This window comes from Lolium rigidum, chromosome 2 (assembly GCF_022539505.1).
Source record: "Lolium rigidum isolate FL_2022 chromosome 2, APGP_CSIRO_Lrig_0.1, whole genome shotgun sequence".
In the NCBI taxonomy this organism is placed as follows: domain Eukaryota; kingdom Viridiplantae; phylum Streptophyta; class Magnoliopsida; order Poales; family Poaceae; genus Lolium; species Lolium rigidum.
The window spans coordinates 79055916-79080610 of record NC_061509.1 but is presented as its reverse complement, the minus strand read 5'-3'; the positions used below and the strand labels follow the sequence as shown (position 1 = coordinate 79080610).

At 45.7% G+C, this 24695-nt stretch overlaps 4 protein-coding genes and 1 non-coding gene across 5 annotated transcripts; 3 read left to right on the top strand and 2 right to left on the bottom strand.

The window, feature by feature from the left end:
- Positions 1-4398: 4398 nt before the first annotated feature.
- Positions 4399-6824, top strand: LOC124686775 (protein YIF1B-B-like). The gene is made up of 5 exons (XM_047220674.1): positions 4399-4414; positions 5472-5650; positions 5732-5830; positions 5921-6072; positions 6158-6824. The coding sequence occupies exons 2-5, from the start codon at positions 5480-5482 to the stop codon at positions 6537-6539; spliced, it is 804 nt and encodes a 267-aa protein (XP_047076630.1). The 5' UTR covers positions 4399-4414; positions 5472-5479; the 3' UTR covers positions 6540-6824.
- A 453-nt stretch (positions 6825-7277) lies between these two features.
- Positions 7278-12591, top strand: LOC124686774 (sirohydrochlorin ferrochelatase, chloroplastic-like). The gene is made up of 7 exons (XM_047220673.1): positions 7278-7297; positions 8481-8574; positions 8695-8897; positions 8979-9040; positions 10963-11073; positions 11222-11314; positions 12088-12591. Exons 2-7 carry the CDS (start codon positions 8504-8506, stop codon positions 12190-12192), a joined length of 645 nt encoding a protein of 214 aa, XP_047076629.1. The 5' UTR covers positions 7278-7297; positions 8481-8503; the 3' UTR covers positions 12193-12591.
- A 792-nt stretch (positions 12592-13383) lies between these two features.
- LOC124692001 (probable methyltransferase PMT26) lies at positions 13384-16878 on the top strand. The gene is made up of 8 exons (XM_047225300.1): positions 13384-14249; positions 14344-14493; positions 14942-15212; positions 15300-15410; positions 15495-15669; positions 15766-16038; positions 16226-16420; positions 16630-16878. Exons 1-8 carry the CDS (start codon positions 13410-13412, stop codon positions 16838-16840), a joined length of 2226 nt encoding a protein of 741 aa, XP_047081256.1. The 5' UTR covers positions 13384-13409; the 3' UTR covers positions 16841-16878.
- A 5099-nt stretch (positions 16879-21977) lies between these two features.
- Positions 21978-22097, bottom strand: LOC124693673. Its single transcript, XR_007000142.1, has one exon. It is a non-coding gene; the product is annotated as a U5 spliceosomal RNA (small nuclear RNA).
- A 543-nt stretch (positions 22098-22640) lies between these two features.
- Positions 22641-24413, bottom strand: LOC124686773 (1-aminocyclopropane-1-carboxylate oxidase homolog 1-like). Its single transcript, XM_047220672.1, has one exon. It carries the CDS (start codon positions 24411-24413, stop codon positions 23328-23330), a length of 1086 nt encoding a protein of 361 aa, XP_047076628.1. The 3' UTR covers positions 22641-23327.
- Between the last annotated feature and the right edge of the window lie 282 nt (positions 24414-24695).

Genomic DNA, 24695 nt, shown 5'->3' with positions numbered 1-24695 from the left:
TGCCGCCCGGTTTGGACCGGCGGGTCCGGTCCCTGGCCCGGTCCGACCGGGTGCATGACCGGGCGCTCCGGCGCCGACCGAGCTCTGCGCTGACTGCAACCGGAGGGAGTACTGCGCGACATTTCGAGGCTCCGGTCGGGGTCCGGTCTGCCGCCCGGTTTGGACCGGCGGGTCCGGTCCTTGGCCCGGTCCAACCGGACCCTGCGCCGGACGCTCCGGTCTGTGGCCCGGTTGACCGGGAATCTCGGGAGAAAGCTGAGTTGGCGAGTTGCCAACGGCCATATTTCTAGTGACACTATATATACCCCTTCTCCTACCTCTGAAGGGGTAGACACTACACTACAAGCTGTTTCTTGAGCTCACTCTCTCATACTCCATTGCTAGAAACACCAAAAGCCTCAGATCTCCCTCCTCCTCCACCCAAACTCAAATCCCTCCGGGGAAACGATAGAGGAGGACCCGATCTACTGTTCTACCAAGCCAAATCTCATTCCCCCTTGTATTCATCTAGAAGCTTGCTCTGTAGGGTTCCTTGGAAACCCTAGGTGGGCAAGAGTGGTCCGGAAACATCCGGGCTGTGGATTTTCTCCTGACAAGATTGTGAAGGTTTCGAGGCTACCTCAAAGTCTACCACAAGTGAGAGAGCTATTCCTTCGTGGGATAGGCTCCGGAGAATAGGGTGAGCCTTCGTGGCGTGGGGAATCCTTCGTGGGACCTCCACCCCTCCAAACGCGACGTACCTTCTTGCAAAGGAAGGGAACACGGGAATACATCCTCGTCTCCGCGTGCTATCAGTTATCTCTAATCGAACTCTTTACTTGTGATTTAACTGCTTGTGAGAGCCTTCGTGCTCGAGTTAGTTATATCCTCATATAGGTTGTTTCACCTAGTTTGCATTAGGCTCACCTTTATATTCCGCAAAGCCTAATATTGCAAAGAAAGAATTAAAATCTGTAGAAACCTATTCACCCCCCTCTAGGTTTACCATCTCTGAACTTTCAGGTAAAATATAAAATAAGGAGAGGTATGAAACCTCCCTATAATAAGAACCGATAAGATCTCTAAACTCGAAAACACAAAAGAAGATGCATACAAATTCCGTTTTCGATGACCTTGGTGACTTGGTGAAAGGATCGTATGCCGCACCTAGAGGGGGAGGGTGAATAGGTGCTACCTAATTTTTAGTTCTTTTTCAAATTAGGCTTGTCACAAAGGTAAATTCTCTACATAAGCAACTTTGTGAATTTTCCTAAAAAACAAGGTATACAACTAAGCAAGATATAGGTAGACAAGATATAATAATGCAATCACGAATAGAGATAACCAAGAGTGCAGCACGCGGAGACACAAGGTATTATTCCCGTAGTTCCTTCCTTTTGAGAGAAAGTATGTCTAAATTTGGAGGGGTGTGGTCGCCACAAAGGCATAACCAACACCACGAAGGCCTCAACGCCTCACCCTATTCTCCGGTGAGCAACGTCACAAAGTTCTAGCTCACTTGTCCACCAAGGGAGTTCCTCGAGGCGGAAACCGGGACTTTTATAAGGTTCTTGGGGCACACATCCACAACCGAATTGGAGGCTCCCAATAGCTATAACAACAACAAGATCAAATCAACCACAAACGACTAGGGTTTCCAAAAGGGAACACTAGCAAAGGGGCCCTCAAACAAATGAGGGAGAAATGTAAATAGCTTTGGTGAAGATGTAGATCACGGTCTTCTCCTTCGATTCTCCAAAGACCAAGAGCTTTGGATGGTTGGAGGAGGAGATCTGATGATTTTAGTGGCTCATCTTGAGGTGGTGTTCTTGAGAAAAACGAGCAACCTTCCAAGGATAGAGATAACCGAGAGTGAAGCACGCGAAGACACAAGGGATGATTCCCTTAGTTCCTTCCTTTTGAGGGAAAGTACGTCTACGTTTGGAGGGGTGTGGTCGCCACAAAGGCCTAAGCAACGCCACGAAGGCCTCAGCCTCACCCTATTCTCCGGTGAGTAACGTCACAAAGACCTAGCTCACTTGTCCACCAAAGGATTTTCTCGAGGCAGAAACCGGACCTTTTACAAGGTTCTTGTGGCACACATCCACAACCGAATTGGAGGCTCCAAGTAGCTGTAACAACAACAGAACAACAAGATCAAATCAACCACAAACAACTAGGGTTTCCAAAAGGGAACACTAGCAAAGGGGCCCTCAAGCAAATGAGGGGGAAAGGTAAATAGCTTTGGTGAAGATGTAGATCATGATCTTCTCCTTCGATTCTCCAAAGATCAAGAGTTTTGGATGGTTGGAGGAGGAGATCTGATGATTTTAGTGACTCAGCTTGAGGTGGTGTTCTTGAGAAAAACGAGCAACCTTCCAAGGTAGGGGAAAGGTCCTATTTATACCACTCAGCAAATTATGACCGTTGAAGCATCTTCAGTCCCACTACCGCTGCAAATTGACGGCAGTACCGTTCTTGGGAAAAAGATTTTGAACCGATCGACGAAGAAGATCACGGATGACACTGCCGCCAGAGGCCAGCGGCAATGCCGCCAGTTCCAGTGGAAGTGCCGGCCACACGAGCGGCAGTGCTGCCCAACATGATAGCCCAACAACTAGTGTTGGCAGTGCCGCCAGAGATAATGTGAGATAAGGTGAGGGAGATGAGGATGATAGGCTTCAGGTGGACCCTGCCATTTCTCGGATGACACGCGTCACGCTAGGGAGGCAAACGAATAGCGAGACGAAAATTGTCATGGGGCAACTCAGTGTTTTCCTTTTAATTTTGACATGATTTATGGTAGTATTGATGTTCTGAACATACTCCCTGCGTTCTCAAATAAGTGAACGTTTAGGCTTAAACTTTGTTCATAAAAAAATGTACTTCTATATTTTCCATCCATACAATTTAAAGTAGAAAACAACTACTTCTTTCTCATCATGCGAAAATCAAACTCAATAATATTCAGCACATGTTATCTTTATATTCTACATGCACTTAGCTCATTGAAGCTGAAAGAACTAAAGAGAAGATAAATGTTGGTTTGCATCTTTCAATGTAATTTTCTTTTCTCCTTAATAATCTGTTTTGGAAAATCTGCAGGTTGTGAATCGAGGGAGTAGTACGGTGGAGCGAAAAATTGGTGTGTCGTAAATATTGTTTCCTTTACTGTTACGTGTATGATTCCAAATACAGTAGGAAGTACGTAAACAAAATACAGAGGCGCCAGAGTAGTCTACCACTCCACCACCGCTGCGCCCTAGAGAGCTGCCGCCGTGCCGCATCTCACGCCATCCAACCCCTCCGTCTCTGACCCGCGTCGCTGCCGTCGCCGTCGCCGTCCCCGTTCAACTTCGTCGCCTCGGCGATCTTGGACGACACTGGTTTCCGAGGTAAATCCCGCCGAACGTCCGCAAATTTGGGGCCAGGCTCACCGTCTAGATCCAGACCCTAACTTGCTTGCGTTGTTCCGAGAGATTTGTGGCGAGTTTTTCCCATTGCTGTGAGCGATCTGATGCGAGAAACTTTCTTTCTGGATTCGATACTCCGATTTCCACCGTATTACGTTGCCGCGTTGACTGCTAATAGCAGTTTCGTTTCGAAAACTAAAAGTAAAATCGGGGGACTCAGTTGATCGCCAGTGCCCCGCCCCGGTAGGTCCGCGCCTGACATTGGGTATCAGATCAGGAAGAATGTAGCTGGCAGCGGCTGCCTTGCTATGGAGTTTCGAGGGAACTATGCATCGGTGTGATTATCTTTTGAGAAACAAGTTTTAGGTTACTGTGTGGTAGATCTGGCCATAGCTAGATTGGTCCATGGAACGCTGGGTCCTGTTACTTCTGTAGTTCATCAGAACAATTAATTATAGGAACTGTGAAACTGACCAGTATGTATGTACCATAACAGACGGGTTTGTAAAGTCAGTTTGCAGTTTCTTGCATTTTGGGCCAGACTCTCAATTGCCATGGTGATCTTGTTTAAAACTTAATTTATTTATCCAGTTAAAGATTGTAGAATGACCTCAAATCAGTCCAATAATAACTTATGTAGTTTTCTTTGTCAAAGAAACATCTGAAAGGAGCGGTACTTCCTGTTAGACTGTCATATTACTGTGGGATGTTAATTGTTAAACTAAGTCAATTGGTTGCGCCACCCAAACTGAGATGTGATGATGTAGACCACCTGTCTTTCTTTTGCTCTTTCGAATTAGTTTTTGTGACACATTCTCGTTAGCATCACCACTTCATCTTGGAAGGGTTGGTGTCATGTCATGAAGCTTATTGAGCCATGATTTGTTTCTACTGCTCCCTCCCTTCTCCTGGCCCAGGGATCATAAATTGTGTATTACATTTGACTTTCGAGTACAGTTTGCTGATCATCAGTTGTACCATTTTATGATTCTTGATTACTACTTTTGACATTGGTTTCTGAGGTAAAATCCCAATTGAACCTCCACAATTTTTGTGTGTGCCGGTGCATGCTCGGAGCATCAATTATATCCACCCCCATTGGTTAGGAACCCTAACTCGCTTTGTGTTTTCCCGAGAGATTTGTGGTGGTATTTGCATTCTGTGAGAGATCTAATTCAAAACTTCCTTTCTGGAATGGATACTCAGTTTTCTATCGTATTCCGCTGCTACATTGACTACTAATAGCAGTTTGTTTTGAAAATAAAAATAAATTGGGGTTTCAACTGATCCCCAGTGCCCCCATGTTGGGTCTGTGCCTGACATTAGGGATCAGATCAGGAAGAATGTAGTTTGCAGTGATTGCCATGCTATGTAGTTCAAAGGGAATTGCGGATCAGTGTGATTGTCTTTTAGCAAAGTTGTAGATTACTCTGGCAGTTCTGGGCATAGCTGGATTGGTGCATGGAACATTGGGTAAGCCTGGTGTTATTGACCAGTATATACCACGTACCATAACACACGGTTTTGTTAAGGCAATTTGCAGTTTGTTGGATTTAGAACCAAATACTTGATTGCCATACTGATTATGTTTATTTCTAAACTTATTTGTCCAGTTAAAGACTATAAAATAACCTCAAGTCAGTCGAATATTAGTTTCATGAATTTTTCTTTGGCCAATAGAAGTCTGAATGTGTACTTGCTGTCAGGCTGTCATTACTGCTGAATGTAAGTTGTTATACTAATGCAATAGGTTGCACCAGCCAAATGATATGTGATGATGTAGACCACTTGTCTTTCTTTTGCTCCGTTGAAGTAGTTTAGCACCAATACTTCATCTTGGAAGGATTGGTGTCATTTCATGAAGCTTATTGAGCTATGATTCGTTTCTACTATGTTGTCCCTTCTCTTGGGATCATAAATTTGGTGCTATTACTTTTTTTTTTTACTTTTGTGTACAGTAGGCTGATCATCAACTGCATCATCATATATTCTTGACTTCAACTTCTTGTAAAATGCTTTTGAGTATAGTTCTCCCTTGTTATTTTGTTCTAATGCATTGTTCTCTGAATGCAAATTCAGCTATTTTCATGGCAGCAATGAATAGTGAACTGGGTGGCTACGCTGGTAGGCCTCCAAATGCACAACCAAATCCTTTTGAAAGTGCCATGTATGGTGCTGGACCTGGGCTGATACGTACTGGACTAGGCGCATATGGAGAGAAATTTCTTGGTTCGAGTTCGGAGTTCATGCAGAGCAATGTATATCTCATATTAACTCAAGTTTCTTTCATTTATAATATTTTGAAATTAGACAAACTAAACCTCACTTGACTGTTTCAGATTACTCAATATTTGTCGGACCCACAATACTACTTTCAAGTCAACAGCCAGTATGTGAGGAACAAACTGAAGGTCATCTTGTTCCCTTTCTTTCACAGGGTAAGAGCTGTAGGCACTTTTTTCTTACTGCAAGATTTGCATACTGTGAACTCTCATAATATGTGCATTGCCTTTATTGTCTTCCTTAAGGGTCACTGGACAAGAATAACTGAACCAGTAGGAGGAAGGCTATCCTACAAACCTCCAATTCAGGATATCAATGCACCAGACCTTTACATCCCTTTGATGGCGTTTGGCACCTACATTGTCATTGCTGGATATGCATTGGGAGTTCTTGGAAAGTAAATACAGTGTGAACTACTGCATTTCTTATATCTGGTTATTAATTGCTTATATCATCTAAATGTGATGTGTTCCATGACGCAGGTTTACCCCTGAGGCTCTGACCCTGCAGTTTTCAAGAGGCCTAGTTGGCTGGTTTCTACAAGTCGTCCTCATCAAAGGTCTGCTGTACTCCCTGGGCAGCGGCGAAGCGCCACTGCTAGACATTGTGGCGTACGCTGGATATGGATTTGCTGGCACATCTCTTGCAATGCTGGCGCGCATCTTCTGGAGCTACTTATACTACTTCATCATGCCATGGTTCTGTCTCTGCACTGGGGTCTTCCTCGTGAAGACCATGAAGAGGGTTCTCTTGGGTGGACCAAGGAGCTACGAGAGGCACCCGAGTCGAAACCACTACTTTCTGCTCTTCCTGGCGGTTGTGCAGTTCCCGATGCTGTTCTGGCTTGGCAACATCAGCGGTTGATCTTCCATCTTTTTTGTTGAGCTCCTTGACGTGAATCGGTTTTTCGGAGGCTGCCGTGCAGGATAGACTCGCGGTTAACTTTTCCTGGTGAACTTCGTAATAGCATACTACCTAATGCTTAGGCTATTGTGAAGCTGCTAGAGGCACCTGGATAAACGGAAGAAAGATCATGTAATTACCGTTCTTTGTTTTCTGTTGGAGGTGAACTATGGTCACTTGGGATAGGATGGAGATGAAATTGCTACACATTTGTATTTTGAAACCTACCGTGTACAACTTGTTCCATTGATCTGGTTATTTTGTTTTTGCATCCTTTTATTACTGGAAGTTGTGCCACTTGGTCGATGAAGATCACATTCCTGTCTCCAGTCTGCTAGAGACGCTACTAGCTCTGGGTTCCTTGGCTAATTCCAGCAATTTGCTATCTCCGCCGTTCCAAATTAAGTGATGCAGCTTTGTCTCGGAGATAGAGGATGTTGTCAACTTGAAAATCGTTTCAGTCATTTGTGAAGATTGCTTTCCTGTACACCAAAAATTGTTTCCAATAGAATTGAAATTTGTATCTATGAAACAGTAGTAATTATTACATTTGTCCCAGAAAGAAATGCGAATTTACATGAGAAGCACGAAACCTTGAAAATGATAAATTCCGAAACTACCATCGATCATCAGACAGTCATACCCATTCGGTCCTCTCGTTTCTCGCCGGTCACCTGAGGAAATTGTCGGTCCCCGTTCGCCGGCCGCCGCTTGTGGAGGTACTGCTCATGTCCCCCCTCCTCCTCCGCTGCCTCTCCATCTCCTCCTCCCCTGCGGTTAATGAACTCGTCGTCCGCCGGCGCGCTGTAGCTGGTCCCTCCCGCCCCCCTCCTCTCCCTCTCCCGCTCCCCTTCCCGTCCCCTTACCCCTTCTCGGCCAAAATCTGATATTCTATGGTATTTTCTGCCGTTTATTGTGGGAAATCCGAGCTAGGATTTGAGCTGTATTGATTTTGTGATTAAATTATGACTACTTGTTGATGCTGTGTATTCTACTAACATGGCTAGGCCTTTTTATGTTGACTACTCGCTAGCTCAGTAAGAAATTATGCCATGCTAAATCGATGAATTGGATGCTGTCTATCCTAGCACGGTGCGAGCGCTCTTCACACTTATCTGAGTACTGTGACCAAATTCAGTAAAGCAGACAAGTTTTTTTTTTTGAGAAACGTAAAGCAGACAAGTTGATCGAGCGTAGATGCAATTTTACTCTTCCTATTCAGCCAAAGGCTTGGCTAATGACAAGTCTCGGGGCACTCGTCTCTGGCTTGGACCTAGCCCAGATTTTATCAGGCACACACAAAAAGGCGCACTCAAAATAAAATCAACTGGTGGCTGCATCAAGGCAACTCATAGCTGATGTGTAAGTTTCCGTTCGACTTCGTGAGGCAGAGTATTCACCGCGTCCCTAGGAACAAGGGGAGGCGTGTAACGCAGCCGCTCATTGATCTCATGGAGCAGCCAATGGTTCTATGCCACGACAGCAGGGAGAAAAGCAACGAAGCAAGCAAGCCACTCCCGTGCACCAGACCATTTTCCTTTTCTTAACCGATAATATTTACTTTTGTTCCTATTTATATTTCAATAAAAATAAATTGTGTGCATTGGTTTAGCTATAGCGAGTAGTTTTTGAAATGATCTCTCTAGCAATTAGTGGAGCTAAGTTCAAATTAAATGACACTAAATTAAAGGTACTAATTGTTGTTTCCAAATGAAAGTGGACCTGCTCATATGGAAATGCAGGGACTGCCAAGCCTTCTATTCGTATTTCTTGATACACTTTTGTCTTTTGCAATATCCATGCTTTCATTGGGAATACTATTGTCGCAACTGGGAAGTTCTCTTATTGAGAAGGTGCCTATTATTTTAACTTTGAGTGATCCCCTATTGTTACCTTACTCAGGCCAACTTTCTGCATTTCCTGTTATGTCTGTGTGCCCTATGTCAATCTCCTTACAACCCTTCACTGCAAATTCAACAAACAAATATTCTTTAAGGTATTTTGTTTTCTGATGGGCATGTATTTAATTTGTTGGGTTCCAACGATTTTTTAATATAATTTTATATCTCTTGTGTTGCATTTAGTTTTAACTCGATTTCTTACTTATTGGCATTAGGAGCACTGGTGTGAGTTCTTCATGTGATTTTATCAAGTTTTCGCCAATCAGAAGAAATAGTTTACATCGGGCTGCGAATTTCAGACCAAATTCTACGTCTAGGCCTGAAACCACTGGAGGACAAGATTGTATTGTGGGAGAGGATGTTGGTGTGGTCATAGTCGATCATGGGTCACGTCGACAAGAATCTAATCTCATGCTAAGTAATTGATCGGTTATTTGTTGGGAGTTTTCTGGTGTTTCTAGTGGTAACTTCCTTTATTAATTTATCCTGAAAATTGTAGATGATTTTGTTAGCATGTTCAGGGCAAGGACTGGTTACAATATTGTCGAGCCTGCTCATATGGTACGTTTATTGCTTGTTTCATTTTTCTGAAATTGTATTTGCTGAATAGGGATGTGCCTAACTGCAAATTGTGAATCTATTAAGCTTTGCTTGAAGCTTGTAAGTTCCTTGAAATTTTCTTATCATCAAAGTAACAGTTGCTGTCATCATTAGGTAGCATAGCATGTGCACTATTTTTCAAGCAAAACATGTGATCATTATATCAACTTACAATATGGGTTTCAAGTTACGGATAAATTTCTGGGTACAGATTTCTGTGATCTGTCTTTGAGCTTTAGGATGCAGACTGAAGCTTCAAATTTGTCAATTTTAAATTCAAATGGAGTGGGGACTAATGCTTAAGCTATTGCATGGCACCCTGTACTGGTCAACTTACCAGGTGTCACACATTTAGAATTCGGACATGATTTTATACAGTAGTTATATAGCCAGTGATTTTATACAGTAGTTATATAGCCAGTGAGCTATTCATTGACACACCTATGAAACCTTGTATTACCGTTGCACTTGGTTTACCCATAGGCGATAGGCCACATAACAATACACATGTAGCTGTAGTGTATGTGTCTGCTTCACTTGTATTGAAAGCTTTCTATTTTAATTAAATATTGTTATATATCGTGAGTTAGGTGCAGTTTCATGTTGGTAGCTTCTACATCACCTTTTTTTATGGGATTGTCTTAAATCGAGAAATACCATGTTGTAAGCACTTCCAGTGTGTCAATGAATAACTCTAGGTGTGGAGAAAGAACTGAAAATAAATAAGCTTTTACTTAATTAATAATTTTCATAGCCAAACTGATAGAAATGAGATATTTTTTATTTCATTAGTACCATTGTTTTCTTATTTTGAACAGAAACATGTAGGACCAGACAAATAATGTGACTTTTAGTTCGTATAAAGATGTAGAAGAGAGACATATGTGATGACAAGCATTCTGTTTTCTTTGTAATTCACTGGAGTGTCCATATACAATTCCTTAGCTTGTACAGCTGGGTTTAGTTCAGTCAAAATATAAGGCATGTGTTTATTTGGACATCTTGTTGAAAATCAACTACATATATTCAATTGGCCATCTGGGTTGAGTAACATAAAATACCATGAGCTTCCTTTTTTTTATGATACGAAATTTAGATAAATCACCAAAACTAACTTCATAGAAGTGCAGTACAGTTGAATCCCATACGCAGGCCTCCATTACAGACCAAATCTGTATGATTTTGTTAATGTGTGCTAATTTAGCATTATATAGTACTCCCTCTGTTCCATTTTATAGTGCCTATAGTTTTTTGGCACGGAAATTAGCGCATGAGTATTTTTTTCACAAGACCCCCCTAGCTGAACGATTTGAGATCGGAGTAAAATTAGGGAATCGATAACTTCCTAACTTACTGTAACAAATCCCACAAATCTCTCTGGTTGACTCTCCATATACGTGCAGCCAGGTTTAATTAAGGAAAGAAAAACATTGCTTCCTAAATCTAAGAAATCATTGGGGTCATGCATTAGGAATCTCAAATAATTGTTTCTTATTTTGTATGATTTTTTTTTCATGCATGTCGTGTGGGAGTTGACCGGTGGAGGGGGTAATTGAAAAAATCCAAGCTACAGCCTTATATTCTGAAACATATGCCAAAAACCTATAGGCACTATAGAAAGGAACGGAGGGAGTACCTTTTTAGCTTGCCATGTATACTTATTTTGCTTCCAAATCCTTGGAAAGATGTATTGCTGGTACCAAAATTTGTTTGATATTTGTTTTTCATTCTCCAATTGCTATATATTTGTAACATTAGGTTAAATCTGCTATAGACTTTTGTGTGAATCATATCACTATCAGTTCTCATCTCTATGATTGGGGGGTATTCTTTCACTTTGCGATGCATGAAGTTGCTAAATGTGTGCTTTTGACAAAATGAAGGAACTTGCTGAGCCTACTATTAAGGAAGCATTTGGAAGATGTGTGCAGCAGGGAGCATCTCGTATTATTGTCACTCCATATTTCCTTTCCCCTGGACGACACTGGAACAAAGTATGTTCTTGAGATTCTTTTTAGATTGGTAGAAAGTTTTTAAAATCTTTAATAAAATGATGGTAGCAGTGTCTATCTACTGTTTTATTGCTTATATAGCTCCACTAAGGCATGAATTCTCATACAAATTGGCACTGCTTTTTCTCAGGATATCCCTTCTTTAGCATCAGAAGCCTCAAAAGAGCACTCAAACGTGCCCTACATCATCACTGCCCCTATTGGATTACATGAGCTTATGGTGGTATGTGCTCATTAATTCTCCTCTAGATAGCTTATTATCACACTAAACTGTATTGAGTAGTCTATCTCTTACAACAATTTGTCGCTGTTAGAAAACAAAATTAGATGCCTATGGATGAATGTGGAATCTTTTCATAAATTTCTCTACAGTAACGGAGATTTGCTACATTTTCTGGAATGGAACGTTGTACTTTCCTTTTGAAAAGGGAGGTTAGATTTTTGTTTTGTTATTATGGAATAGATTATAGTCAGTGAATGCATCTAATTTCATTTCTTGTTTACATGCAACATGTAGAAGGATTGGTCCTCTGTTCGTAGCTGACATGACAATGAACTGTAAATAAAGTTATTGAATAGACCGTATTAATATTTCATTCCCTTGAAGTGCCATCACATCTTAACTTACCATTTCTAGATAAAACATTACAACGTCCTTGTAAACTTTACTGGTAGTTCACTTTGGTATGTAACTTTTTATTTGTTGGTATGGTATTTACCGATAAAAATTAGAGAGAATGTGGTATTTACCTCTCTTTTGCAAGGTGAAATGGTATTTACCCTACCAAAGCAAGTTTTGTGGAAAATATGATATTCACCAATGTACCATATGAAAATTGATTCTTATTATCCAAAGCAGTTTTCTCTTTATACAAGAGGCAAGGAAAAAAGGCTATCATTGATAGCAACTAAAAACAGGAACAGATTATAAATTCTGTTGTCAATACCATACCATAGTATACCAGCTATTAATTGCATGGCAAACCTGTTCTGCAGGATATTATAAACGATCGCATCAAGTACTGCCTGAGGCACGTTGCAGGTGATGCCGATGAGTGTACGGTATGTGCTGGGACTGGAAAGTGCCGCTTCTACTCTTGATTGGCGGAAACCTGCAGGCTACTTCACTCGACAGTCTAATCCGGATGATTTTGCCAATTTTAATTCAACCGACCTTGTTTTTGGCTAATCAGCGGATCAAATGCCCGAGGCTTGATTTTGTGCAAGTTAAACCGTGTTCCCTGCCATATTACCAGAAACTATCGCTATAGTATCGATCTCAACAGCTTTGTTCAGTTTTTAGTTTTAGAATTTGTAAATTCCCTTCAGTTGTCTGAACAAAAAAGGTCATGTGGTGGGACCTTAACAAGACAGTATAACTTTGCTGCGGAAGATGTAAATCAAACACTGCATTATATCCACAAGGGAAAAATTGTAATCAATGCCATAAAGATCATGAGCTGATTATTGCGAAATGCAAAATATGTGTTCATGCTGCTACTTGTTGGTACATGTTTATAGTTGTTTTCCCTTCAGTTTAAACAAAGAAGGGCATGACGAGATTTTTGGAAATTCTGGACCCTGCGCTCCTGTCCAGCTAGGGATGTTCGATCCACCCTAGCCTAGCCATAACTTTATGATTCACCTGCATTCTATGTTTCCAACTTGGAACGTCATGCCAGCCAATATGTGAGGAACAAATTGAAGTTAATCGTGTTCCCTTTCTTGCAGAGTAATTGTTCGTGACAGTTCACTTTTTCCTGCAAGATTACTGTGAAGGCTCACATATTTCTTCAGTTCTTATAGTACTACTATACTGTTTTACTTAAGGGTGGCTGGACGAGAATAACTGAACCAGTAGGAGGAAGGTTATCATCCAGTTCAGGATATCAGTGCACCTCGACTGTACATCCCTTTGATGCGGTTTGGCGCCTATATTGGCATTGCCCTTCTTTTTTTTGCGTGTAGTATTGGCATTGCCCTTGGAAGGTAAATAGAATGTCAACAACCCCACTGTACTCCATTCGTTTCACAATTATTGAAGTTTTAGCTCTACAAATTAGTGTAATCCAATAATTGAGGTTGTAGGTTTGGCCAAAATAATGCTGATATATTTTTGCTGGCAACCAAGAAAAAGAGGGTTTCTTTCCTGTCGGATTCTCCCCCCTTCTCCCTCCTGTTGCTCGATTCCTTGGCAATTCTGAATCGATTTCTTGATAATCTTTGAGCTCGGATCCACTCAGATCTTCTTCCAATCCAGTCCCCCACCCACCATGCATTCCATCTCGTGACTAGGTTCCTTGTTCGATAAGGAACCAATGGCGCCCGGGCAGACGCGCATCGACGTCGTCCGGCGGCAGCCGCAGCACGCCGCCGCCGCCGCCTCCTCCTCGTACTGTTCTGCCACCACCGTCACCGTCTTCGTCGGGCTCTGCCTGGTCGGCGTCTGGATGACCTCCTCCACGCTCGTCTCCCCCGCTGAGTACTCCCTGTTCCAGGCGGCCCCATTGCCCCGCCGCCCCGCCCCCGCCGGCGGAACGGAACCAGACGTAGCCCCGGTGGATGGGAACACAACCACCTTCATCAGAGAAGACGGCTCCGATGAGCAGGAGGAGCCTCCTGCGGCGAGACAGGACGCCGTGGCAGAGCCCACAGAGAGAGCAAATCAGCCGCCTGAGGAACAGATTGTGACAGATCCCAAGGTGGCGAAGCCAGATGGGGATCAGGAGCAAACTAATCCTGACGAACAGAATGTGACAGATCCGAAGGCGAAGCCGGACGATCAGGAGCAGGAGTTGAAAAGGGACGCCGAGGTGTTCCCGGACGCGAGCCAGGCGGAGCTGCTCAACCAGACAGCCACAGATTCGGCGACATGGCGCACGCAGGCTGCCAAGTCCAACACGGAGACTGATGACAAGGAGCAGACCGCCACAGTGGTGTCGGGTGTCCCGACGGCCGACAATTGGAAGCTCTGCGATGCCGAGGCCGGAGCCGACTACATACCGTGCCTCGACAACCTGGAGGTCATCAGGAAGCTCCAGCACGACGAGCACTACGAGCACCGGGAGCGGCATTGCCCCAAGGAGCCTCCGGCCTGCCTCGTCCCTCTGCCCAAGGGGTACCGGAGCCCGATACGGTGGCCGAAGAGCCGAGATCAGGTTCAGAAATTCTCCGTTGTTGATGCGTGAGTGAGTTCAGTTATGTGCAGACAGACACGGTTTGTTTACTTCCTTGGGGTTTTGTTTGGTGCAGATATGGTACAACAATGTCCCCCATACTCAGTTGGTGGAGTTCAAGGGGCACCAGAACTGGGTGAATGTCTCTGGGGAGCACCTGATATTTCCGGGAGGTGGGACTCAGTTCAAGCGCGGTGCTTTGCATTACATTGATTTCATTCAGGAGGTAACAATCAACTGTTGCCATTCAACAGAATACTTTTATGGCAAGTTGATAAGTTCAGAGCCTGCGCATTGCGAATAAGGTTATTGCAATATTTTGTACGGCCTCCATCCAAAAATAAGTGACTCAACTTTATCTAGATATGGTTGTATCTAGACGTTGTTTTTTGTGTGTAGATACATCCGTATCTAGAAAAAGTTGAGTCACTTACTTTTGGACAGATGGAGTATATGTTAATTTACTATAGGCATGCCATGGTCAGATAATGCTAATGATTAATTGAGTAAGTGCCGTGCACAAATTTCTTTAAAACTTAATTATGCATAACTATTATTGCCTACATGTTGTCTAAGGTTTCAGATCAAATGTAATGGAGCAGAATAGGGTTATCTTGTTTCCCTGTGAAAAGGGATGATGTTCTTTGTTTGACATGTGTGATGCTACTACACAGGCAAAGAAAGATGTGGCCTGGGGAAAACGAAGCCGTGTTATCTTAGACGTGGGCTGCGGGGTTGCTAGCTTTGGAGGATACATGTTCGACAGAGATGTGCTTACTATGTCCTTTGCACCTAAAGATGAGCATGAGGCTCAGGTGCAGTTTGCTCTCGAGAGAGGAATCCCTGCTATATCAGCAGTTATGGGCACGAAAAGGCTCCCGTTTCCTGGCGGGGTCTTTGATGTTGTCCATTGTGCACGCTGTAGGGTACCGTGGCATATTGAAGGTACTTTCTGTTACATCAAGCCTCTTCTTGTACAATACCATAACTAGGTGTTGTTGTCTTCTGACACGAGTGTTATCTGGCTGGCAGGTGGTAAGCTCTTGCTAGAATTGAACAGGCTGTTACGCCCTGGTGGTTACTTTGTGTGGTCTGCGACTCCTGTATACCAGAAACTGCCGGAAGATGTTGAGATATGGGAAGGTAAATTCCATGACCAGGTCAACTCGCTGTTGCAATGAAATGGCAAATTACCTATCTAATATCATTTTTTTTGCACTTTGCCAGCGATGTCTGCTCTAACAAGGTCAATGTGCTGGACATTGGTGAATAAAGTAAAGGAGAGCATAAATAAGAAAGGCGTAGCAATTTTCCAAAAACCAATGGACAACCGCTGCTATGATGCAAGATCTGCTGCAAACCCTCCACTGTGTGGAGAATATGACAATCCTGATGCTGTCTGGTAAGTGTTCTCATTCTCAACAGGTTATATCTATGATGCTGATCCCTAGATCTTGTACCTAATTTGAGGTTTGTGTGTTCTCTTATTGCCCTTCAGGAATGTTTCATTGCAGTCTTGTCTGCATAAATTGCCCACAGACCCCGCCACACGTGGTTCACGGTGGCCAGAAGAATGGCCACTGAGGGTGGAAAGACCACCTTACTGGCTGAACAGCTCAGAGGCTGGAGTGTATGGAAAGCCTGCTCCTGAGGATTTTGAAGCAGACTATGAGCACTGGAAGCGGATCATACGCAATTCATATATGGAAGGCTTCGGTATTGATTGGTCTGCTGTCAGAAACGTTATGGATATGAAAGCTGTATATGGAGGGTAAGAACACTGCACATCATCATTGTTCTATTCCAGCACCGAAAAGAAAGTAAATTCTTCTGCCACCCAGTCTGTAGCTTTCTTCCCTTGCAGTCTGTTGGCAGCATTTACATGAACTGTTCTTCACAAGTCTAGGAGCACAAGGCAGTGCCTGACAAGAGTTCCTGGCACCTGCTTCCTGATGCAGGTTTGCAGCGGCTTTGCGAAACATGAAGGTGTGGGTCATGAATGTAGTTCCAATCGAATCGCCTGACACACTCCCAATCATATACGAACGCGGGCTGTTTGGACTGTACCACGACTGGTGCGAGTCGTTTAGCACCTACCCGAGAAGCTACGATCTCGTGCATGCGAACCATCTCTTCTCCAAGGTTAAGAAGAGGTAATGTTCTTTTCAACAGATAAACAGACACTAACATGAAAACTGCCGTGAATCTTGTAAAACTATCCTTCTTTGCAATGAAATGAAACACAATGTCATTGCGTTTTCTCAAAAAAAGAAAAACTGTCGTGAATGAGAAAACATCTTAGCAAATATATGCATGAGGAACATTTTATTAACTTAGTGGACTATAAATATTGTTGTTGTAGGTGTGAACTGTTAGGTGTGATTGTGGAGGTGGATCGGATAGTGAGGCCAGGAGGGAGGCTGATTGTTAGGGATGATATGGAGACAATAAGTGAGGTGGAGTCGATCATCAAGTCGCTGCACTGGGAGGTCCGGTTGTCGTACTACCAGGGCAAGGAAGGCCTTCTGTTTGCACAGAAGACCATGTGGCGACCAAATCCTTCTTCTAGTTGACTGAAGCTAAAAGCTCTAAACGATTCATTGACATATATACACATTGTTTCTTTCACAGAGTACACACATACATATATATATTGTTTTTGTGTAGAAGAAGGTTGATCTTGTATAGCATAGCATATGATGATATTGTTATCGGCAATTCATTGCTCTTGAGTTAGCAGAGGAGGCAGTGTATGTAGTGTATGTATGTAGTACAATCATCATTGGTCATGTTTTCACTTGTAAGCTCAGCAAGATGAGCTTCACATACATATCTGATAATAAGATGTGCATTTTTTCCGCACCCTTGTCAATGACTGATCTTGACCGTCGAAAACCAGAACACTTTTTGTTGTTGGATGATACACGAAGCCTCCACGGATTAGAATTTAAAACTAGGTGAAATTGGAACTAGTTGTATCATGATCTTCACTGCAGATGATAACGACAGATGTACCATATGATATATTGGGCAATGTACCATATGAAATCGATTTATTATTGAAAGCAGTTTCCTCTTTATACAACAGGCAAGGGCTATCATTGGTAACAACTAAAAATGGGAATAGTTGTAAGTTCTTTTGTCAATATCATAGTATCATACACCAGTATCAATTGCATGTCAAACTTGTGTTGCAGGGTATTATGAACGATCGCATCAAGTACTTTTTTTTTTCCCGAAGCACATTGAAGGTGATGCTGATGAGTGTTGCATGTTCCATTTGGACATGTTTTTGTTAGCAACTATAAAATGTCATGTGAGTCCTTAATTTTTCTTAAATTTGTCATTGCAGCTGAACTTCCTAAAACATTATTACCGTTTAATAACGAATCTTGTACTTATTTTCATATGCTGTAACAGTGTGCCTATTTGAAGGACAATACAAGTGCGCTACAAGTTCTGCTGGATGGGGTTCAAAGAAAAACGAGCACACTTCTCTATTCATATACATCATGTGTTGTGATTATGATTGTATTGCTGCCTCATTTTCTTAGTTCATTCTGTTTCTTTTTCAAATATATATGGGCATGTTGTGATTACTATATGAAATATTAGTCATTTTCGTGATTGGAAAAATAAAGAGAGATGAGTTCAATGTTTTGGCTTATCAGGTTAGTTGGGGAGGGATTTTAGTGTAGCGGTCTAGCTCTTTCTTGATAGTGTTGTGTGCTTCTTAAGATAACAAACTAGGATATGAAAAATTTCTTCATCATATATCTTACATGATTTTTTGAATTTATATGTTTTTTCACATGGTAAGAACCGTAAGATGCAACACTACCATTAACAATTCGTTCATGTTTTAGTGGAAATATTGTACTTTACTAAAATGCAAAATGTTTATCGACCACAAATTCATAAGTTTCTTTGGCATGTTTGTAATGGTGGAACTAATGCCTAAGTGCATCTTGGAGAGCTAATCTAAATCAAGGACCAAAGTTTTTCAGTTTAATTGATTGTCATATTTCTTTTATCATAAATATAACTGCCATAGTTTCTGCTAAAACTAGGGAATCAAGGGAAGTGTTTACCTTACATCTTTCAAGGAAGCCTCCGCTCAAGAACCCCTCATCAAAACTCAGTTGGAAGGTATTCTGCCCACTGCTTTTATTTATTTATTATTTAGGACTATTTATTCATATTCCTATATCTCGGCAAAGTAATTAATTTTCTCTTCTGTTCAACATAGCATAGTAGGTATATGTCTATGAAATCTAATTCAAGCTGATTATCGATGATGACTCGATGTAGCGATATTGTTTCTTTTTAATTCATTTGTTCACTTCAAGATTATGGAATAACCTTTTTAAAGAGAAGGCCTAAGCCCTGCGTTAAATTAATAACGCCCGATGGGACGGAAACCAGTACAACGACGCTTACAACGACCTGCTGGGGTTACCAGCTCAACATTACAGCATAGGAGGACAACAGGAGATACAAAGAGGGGAACAAGCAGCGCTAACTAGGAACTAGGTAGATATCTTGAGCCCAGCGAAGAAGCGAAGAATCCTGCTGAGAGGGCGCGGCGCCGACACTGTCCAGACTAACAGACCTCCCGAACAGAAACAGAGCACGCCCAAATCGGTACAATAGTAAGTTTATTGTCCAAGAATAGTCTGAATGGAGCATTACTTCCCACGAGGCCATCATATTGTATTACCTAATTGTTAAACTAAGGCAATATATGTTGCACCATTCATGACGATACTTCATCTTGAAAAGACTGGTATGGTCTCATGAGACTTATTCAGCTACAACTTGTTTTTGTCCGTCCTTTGTTATTTTGTTCTGAATGCGTTAATCTGTGACTGTTACTCTATCCAGTTATTTTCATGGCTGCAATGAGTAGCAATCTGGGTGGCTTAGCTCTAGGTAGGCCTGCTAATACAGAACCAAATCCTACTGAGTGTGCCTTGTATGCTGCTGAGTGGACTTGGAGCATATGCGGACAAGTTTCCTTGTTTGATTTCTTTGCTTATGTAGAGCAATGTAAGATTGCAAATTTCTTCGAGTTTATTTTACATATAACATTTGGAAAAGTGGCAAAGCTAAACCTCACTTGATATACCCTCGATACTAGTTTGAAGTCAACAGCCAGCCAGTATGCCAGGAACAAACTTGAAGGTCATCTTGTACCCTTGCTTGCAGAGCAAGTGTTGTTGGTACTTGACAGTTAACTTTTTCCCTGCAAGGATTTATTTGCATACTGTGAAGTCTCACATATTTCCTCTATTGTTTCCCTTCAGGTCCACTGACAAGAATAACTGAACCAGTAGGGCTATCCTCTCAGGATATCAATGCACCTGGGTTGTGCATCCCTTTGGTGCAGTTTTGGGCTTTTGGCACCTACATTGGCTTTACCCTTTGGAAGCTCTTGGAAGGTAAATACAATGTGAACCGTCCCATGACCCATATCTGGAAGCAGAGGACAATTTCAACTAGCAGTGGAACAACCTCTGCACTATACATGATTAAATCATCTAAATGTGATCTGTTCCGTGATGCAGTTCACAAGAGGTCTGGCTGTGACCAACTGACCATTTAAAAATCGCTCTTAGGCCTTGTTTGGTACTAGAGTTTTAGTGGGAATTAGCGGGGATAATCCGCTCCAAACTTTAAATCCCCACTTATCCCCAATGAATGTTTGGTGCTAGAGTATGAGAGAGTTTAATCCCCACTTATCCCCGCTTATCCCCACTTTTCCCCCAAATTTTAGTGTAATTTTTTCAATCCCCAATACTCTACCCCTACCTAGTGGATTGGGGATGGGGTTTTGTGGGGATTTGGTGACAACAGTGATTCACCCAATACTCTAGAGTATTAGGGCATCTCCAACCGGGCGACCCAAACGGACGCGCTGGGCCGTCCGTTTTGGGCCGTTTGGGTGGCCGAACGGACACCCGGACAACGCCCCGCGTCCGCGTGTCCGTTTGGGTCGCACGCTGCGCCCAACGCGCGGACGCACCGCATATGGAAATTAAAAAGGAAAACAGCCAAAAATAACATTAAACTAGTGGTTAATTAAACTTAGCCCTATTTTGGGCAATTTTTACACAAAAGAAAGCCCTATATGGGCTTTAAACTAAAAAAAAAGAAACCCTAGACAGGGTTTGCGAGCACGGTGGCCGCCGGCAGTACTACCCCCGAGTAGTACTCGTCATCGTCGGCGTCGATGACGACGACGCCCCGGCGGCGACGCGCTGTTCCGGCTCGACACGCCGGAGGGCACCGGGACTCCGGCCGGGGCTCCCACTGCGCCCTTTCCCGGGCGGAGTGCGCGTTCGGCGGGCTCGCCGGCCTCGCGCAGCCGTGCCCTCCGCGCGGACTCCCTGTCGGAGCTGCTCCTCCGCCGCGGCCTCGCGTGGCCGGGCGCTCCTCCTCCGCCGAGCGCGCGGCCCGGCGCTCCTCCTCCTCCCGGAGCGCCGCCCGACGCGTAGCCTCCTCCCGACGGCGCGCCGGCTCGAGGAAGGCCCACGCGTCCGCCCGGGCGTCCTCCCGGGCCTTCCCCGGCCGCCTCCTCCGGCGCGGAGGTGCGCAGCCGCCTCGGCGAGGTGCGGCCATTTGGCCAGCTCGTCGAGGTCCCGCGCTCGCCGGGACGCCGCGAGCGCCGCCTGCAGCTCCGGGTCGTTCTCCTCCTCCCGGGCTGCGGCTGCGGCCGGGGCCGGGGCGCGGGCTCGTTGATGTAGAGGCCGCCGGGGCGGCGGCCAGCCCGCCTAGCGGCTGTGCTCGGCCGCGCGCGAGGCCGCGCCGTCGCGGATGTGAAGCATGTGCGCCGGCGCGCATCGTGCTCCACCTCGAACCACAAGTCCCAGTTGGGACTTGCATCGCCGTACGCGGGGTCGTGCCGGAGGTCCGCCGGCAGCTGAGCGCGGCGCCTCCGGATCTCGGCGTAGCGGGCGCGGCCGGAGCCCGGGATGGGCGGCACCGGAACCCGATCTGGGCTCAGGTGTCAGCCGTGGGGGAGGTGCACGTCCCCACACGGCATTGGGACGCCGGCGTCCCGAACATCCGCGCCACCGCTACGGTGACATAGATCCGCTCGCGTCCGGGAGGCGCCGGCGGCCCCATTGCGAACGCCGGCGGCGCGACTTGCCGGCTGCTGCCGGCCTCGTGGTCGTTGGCGGACGGCTCGAACTCGCGCTTCGGGGCCATGGCGGCGCGGAAGCTTCGAGCTCGCGCGTGCGGCCGGAGTGGAAAGTGGGGACTGGATAGGGACCGTCCCCTTCCCCAGTCGTCCACATTTAATAGGACTGGGGCACCGACAGGTGGGCCAGCCACGCGGACAGGGCGGACACGCGAGGACGCTGCGTGCCATCCGCGGCCACGCAAACCCGGCCCAGATTTGGGCCGGGCTTGCGTCGTTCCGGACGCCGCGGCCGTCCGCTTTTGCGGTGCGTCCCCGCGTTGGGTCGGGTTTTTGTCCGGCTGGACCCATCCGGACGCGGCGCGGGATGGGTCGCCCAAACAAGACCTTAGTTGGGTTAGCCAGTTCGCTCTGCAACACAGTATTCACTTGGACAATCAATCGCTACTGTTGGCTTCTGCTTGCCGTTTGCTAGTTTACACGTGAACAGCTCGCCTGGTTTCTTTAACCGAGATACTTCTGACTTGGAAGCCATACCAATATAAACTTTGCAACTGAATTGTGGGACCCCTCCTGTAGAGGAGAGAACCCTTCAAAAATAAGCGTATGCTGCTTATTGTGGCGTGCACACGGTATTCTTTAGTAAAAGGCGAAAGAATAGTTCGCTTTGTGCTCACCACGCAGCTGCGTGCTTCCCCAGTGCAGCCTGGCCGCCTTCTTATAGAGCTGCCGGCGAGCGCTCCTCTCTGCGCGAGCGGTGTGGGACTAAAAACGGGAGCTGAATCGAGAGTCTCCACGGCAGGGCGAGTGGGCTACGATACTCTATTGGACCTGGGCCTCCAGGACAAGGAAAGCGCAGACTCTGGCTCACTTCATTCGACGACTTTGAATGTGATGATGATAAAATCCTCATGACCAAGGGACACGAAAAAAATTCCGTGTATGCAACTAAGAAGAACAGTTGAGGAATGACAGAGAAATAAGAAAGCATTGTCTGTGTGATTTCTCTGTCACTAGGCTAGTCAGGAATGGCAGAGAAATAAGTTAATGTAGGTAACAACGTAGGCATGATACTGCGTGACTTCCAGTTTCTCCTGTGTCCTGTATTTGTGCAGCATAGCAAATCAGCGAAGGAGATATTTGTCAGTGCCCGATGCTTTTTACCCTTGCGCCTGTAGTCTTTACACAACATTGACCATTGCATGTTTGAGATGTGGTTCTTTTTTTTTTTTTGACGAAAGGCAGTAAGCACTGCTTTCATTGATAATAGGAGGAAAAAACACGCAGAGTGAACAACTCTGAACTTACAAGAAACAGAAAATCAGAAAAGACACCAAAACAAAAGGAAAGGAAGAGAAAGTTTCAGCAGAACTGAAACCAAAACAAAGCTATACACCGAGTGCTAGAACTCCGAGCAAACTGAAGTTTTACTTCAGCGAGACACCAAAAAGCTCTTGCCAATTCAGTCAAGTTCTCGTGGTCTGTGAGCCAATCTCCTTAGTAATGTGCGCCCTGCAAACAACCAGTCTTGCGCTAAATCAATGATCTTCATGTAGACAGATTTAGGGGTGGCCCTCTTGTTGTTGAAAACGCGATCGTTCCTCTCTTTCCAGAGCATCCACCAAACAATCGTGACACATGAGTTCCAGGCTCTGGAACCTTGATTATTTAGTCCGTCTGCTTGCACTTCCCACCAATTATATAGAGAAATGGCACTATGTAACGGAGATATCAGTGGCCTTCCCATTCTTCTTAGAACCTTTTGCCAGACCCACATCGAAAAATCACAGTTGGCGAGCAGGTGCACTGAGATGTGGTTCTTGATTGTTGATCTAGGCAACATCATTGTTCATTCACCGATTGATTATCTGTACCTTCAAACACAAGAGGTAAAAGATACCACACATTAGATTCATTCAGACCCTGAGGTGTTGGAGTGAAGATGTGCCGTCGAGACCCTTGGCCCTGTAGTGCTTCACGAGCTCCGCCACCGTGGTGCTCTTGTACCGCGCCTCGCCATGGTCGCCGGTGACGATTGGTGTGAGCACCTTTGTGGACGTGTCTGTCCGCAAGAAGCAGGCGACGGAGACCCTGGGCCCCGCGCCGCTGGCCACCACGCGGTGCTCGACGCTCCAGAACCTGTCGTTGGATACCAGCTGCATGTAGTCGCCGATGTTCACCACTAGCGCCCCAGGCACCGCCGGCACATCCACCCACGCCGCAGTCTGCTTCTTGCCGTCTTCGTCAAGGCGGTCGACGAGGACCTGGAGGCCGCCGACGGCGTCCTGGAGGAGCACGGTGAGGAAGCTGGGGTCGGAGTGGCGGGTGGTGCCCATGGTGAGCCGCGGCTCCGGGCACGCCGGGTAGTAGTGCCCCGCCACGGTAAGCCCGTCCCCGTCCAGGCACTCCTGTTCGAGGAACCTCGGGTCCAGGCCCAGCCCCTCCGACAGCAGCTCGAGGAGAGCGCGCCCGAGCTCCCGCACCAGCCTCACGTACTCGGGCGCTATGGCTCTGCACTCTGGCGGGATCTCCTCCGGCACCGGCGCAGTCTCCATGAAGAGGGTGTCGCGCCAGCTGGCCGCGGGCGACTGGAAGAGGTCGAAGTTGCTCTGGTACCGCACGCGCCGCCCGGGGTCTCTGCTGTAGTACGGCGCCTTGGCCTCCGCCGGCGACTCGTGGAAGCGGCGCACGCACGCGAGCATGTCCGACATGGCCGTCTCCGGCACGCCGTGGTTCACCACCTGGAAGAAGCCCACGGTTTCCGCGGCCGCCTTCACCTGGGCCACCAGCCCGGCTCGGTCGCCGGCCGCGAGGTCGATGACCGGGAAGTGCTGCTCGTGATCAAGGTGATGAGGTGGACATGCATCAAGAAGAAGGGATTCGGGCGGATGGTGGAAGATGGAGGGTACGGCGGTGACGCCTGCGTCGACGAGGCCTTTGACGCCGGCCTTGGTGTCGTCGAAGGCCTTGAGGGCGCGGAGGCGCTCATGATCGGACGCCATGGATTATGTGCACAACTGTCCATACGTACGGCGGTGACTGATATAGTTTTAGTTCAGTTCTGTGTGTGGTGTGTGGAAGTAAGGCGTGGCTGTTTGCTGACCGTATGTGCATGCAACCAAAACTAGTGATGGCTGCTACCGTATAGCCATGAGGGCATCTCCAGCGGCGCGACGCATTTCGGACGTCCGAAATGTCCGTTTGCGTCGGCCCGCGGACGCGTTGTGGCCCAGGGCGACCGTTTGTGTTGGGTAGCTCCAGCGGTGCGGACGCATATTTTATCC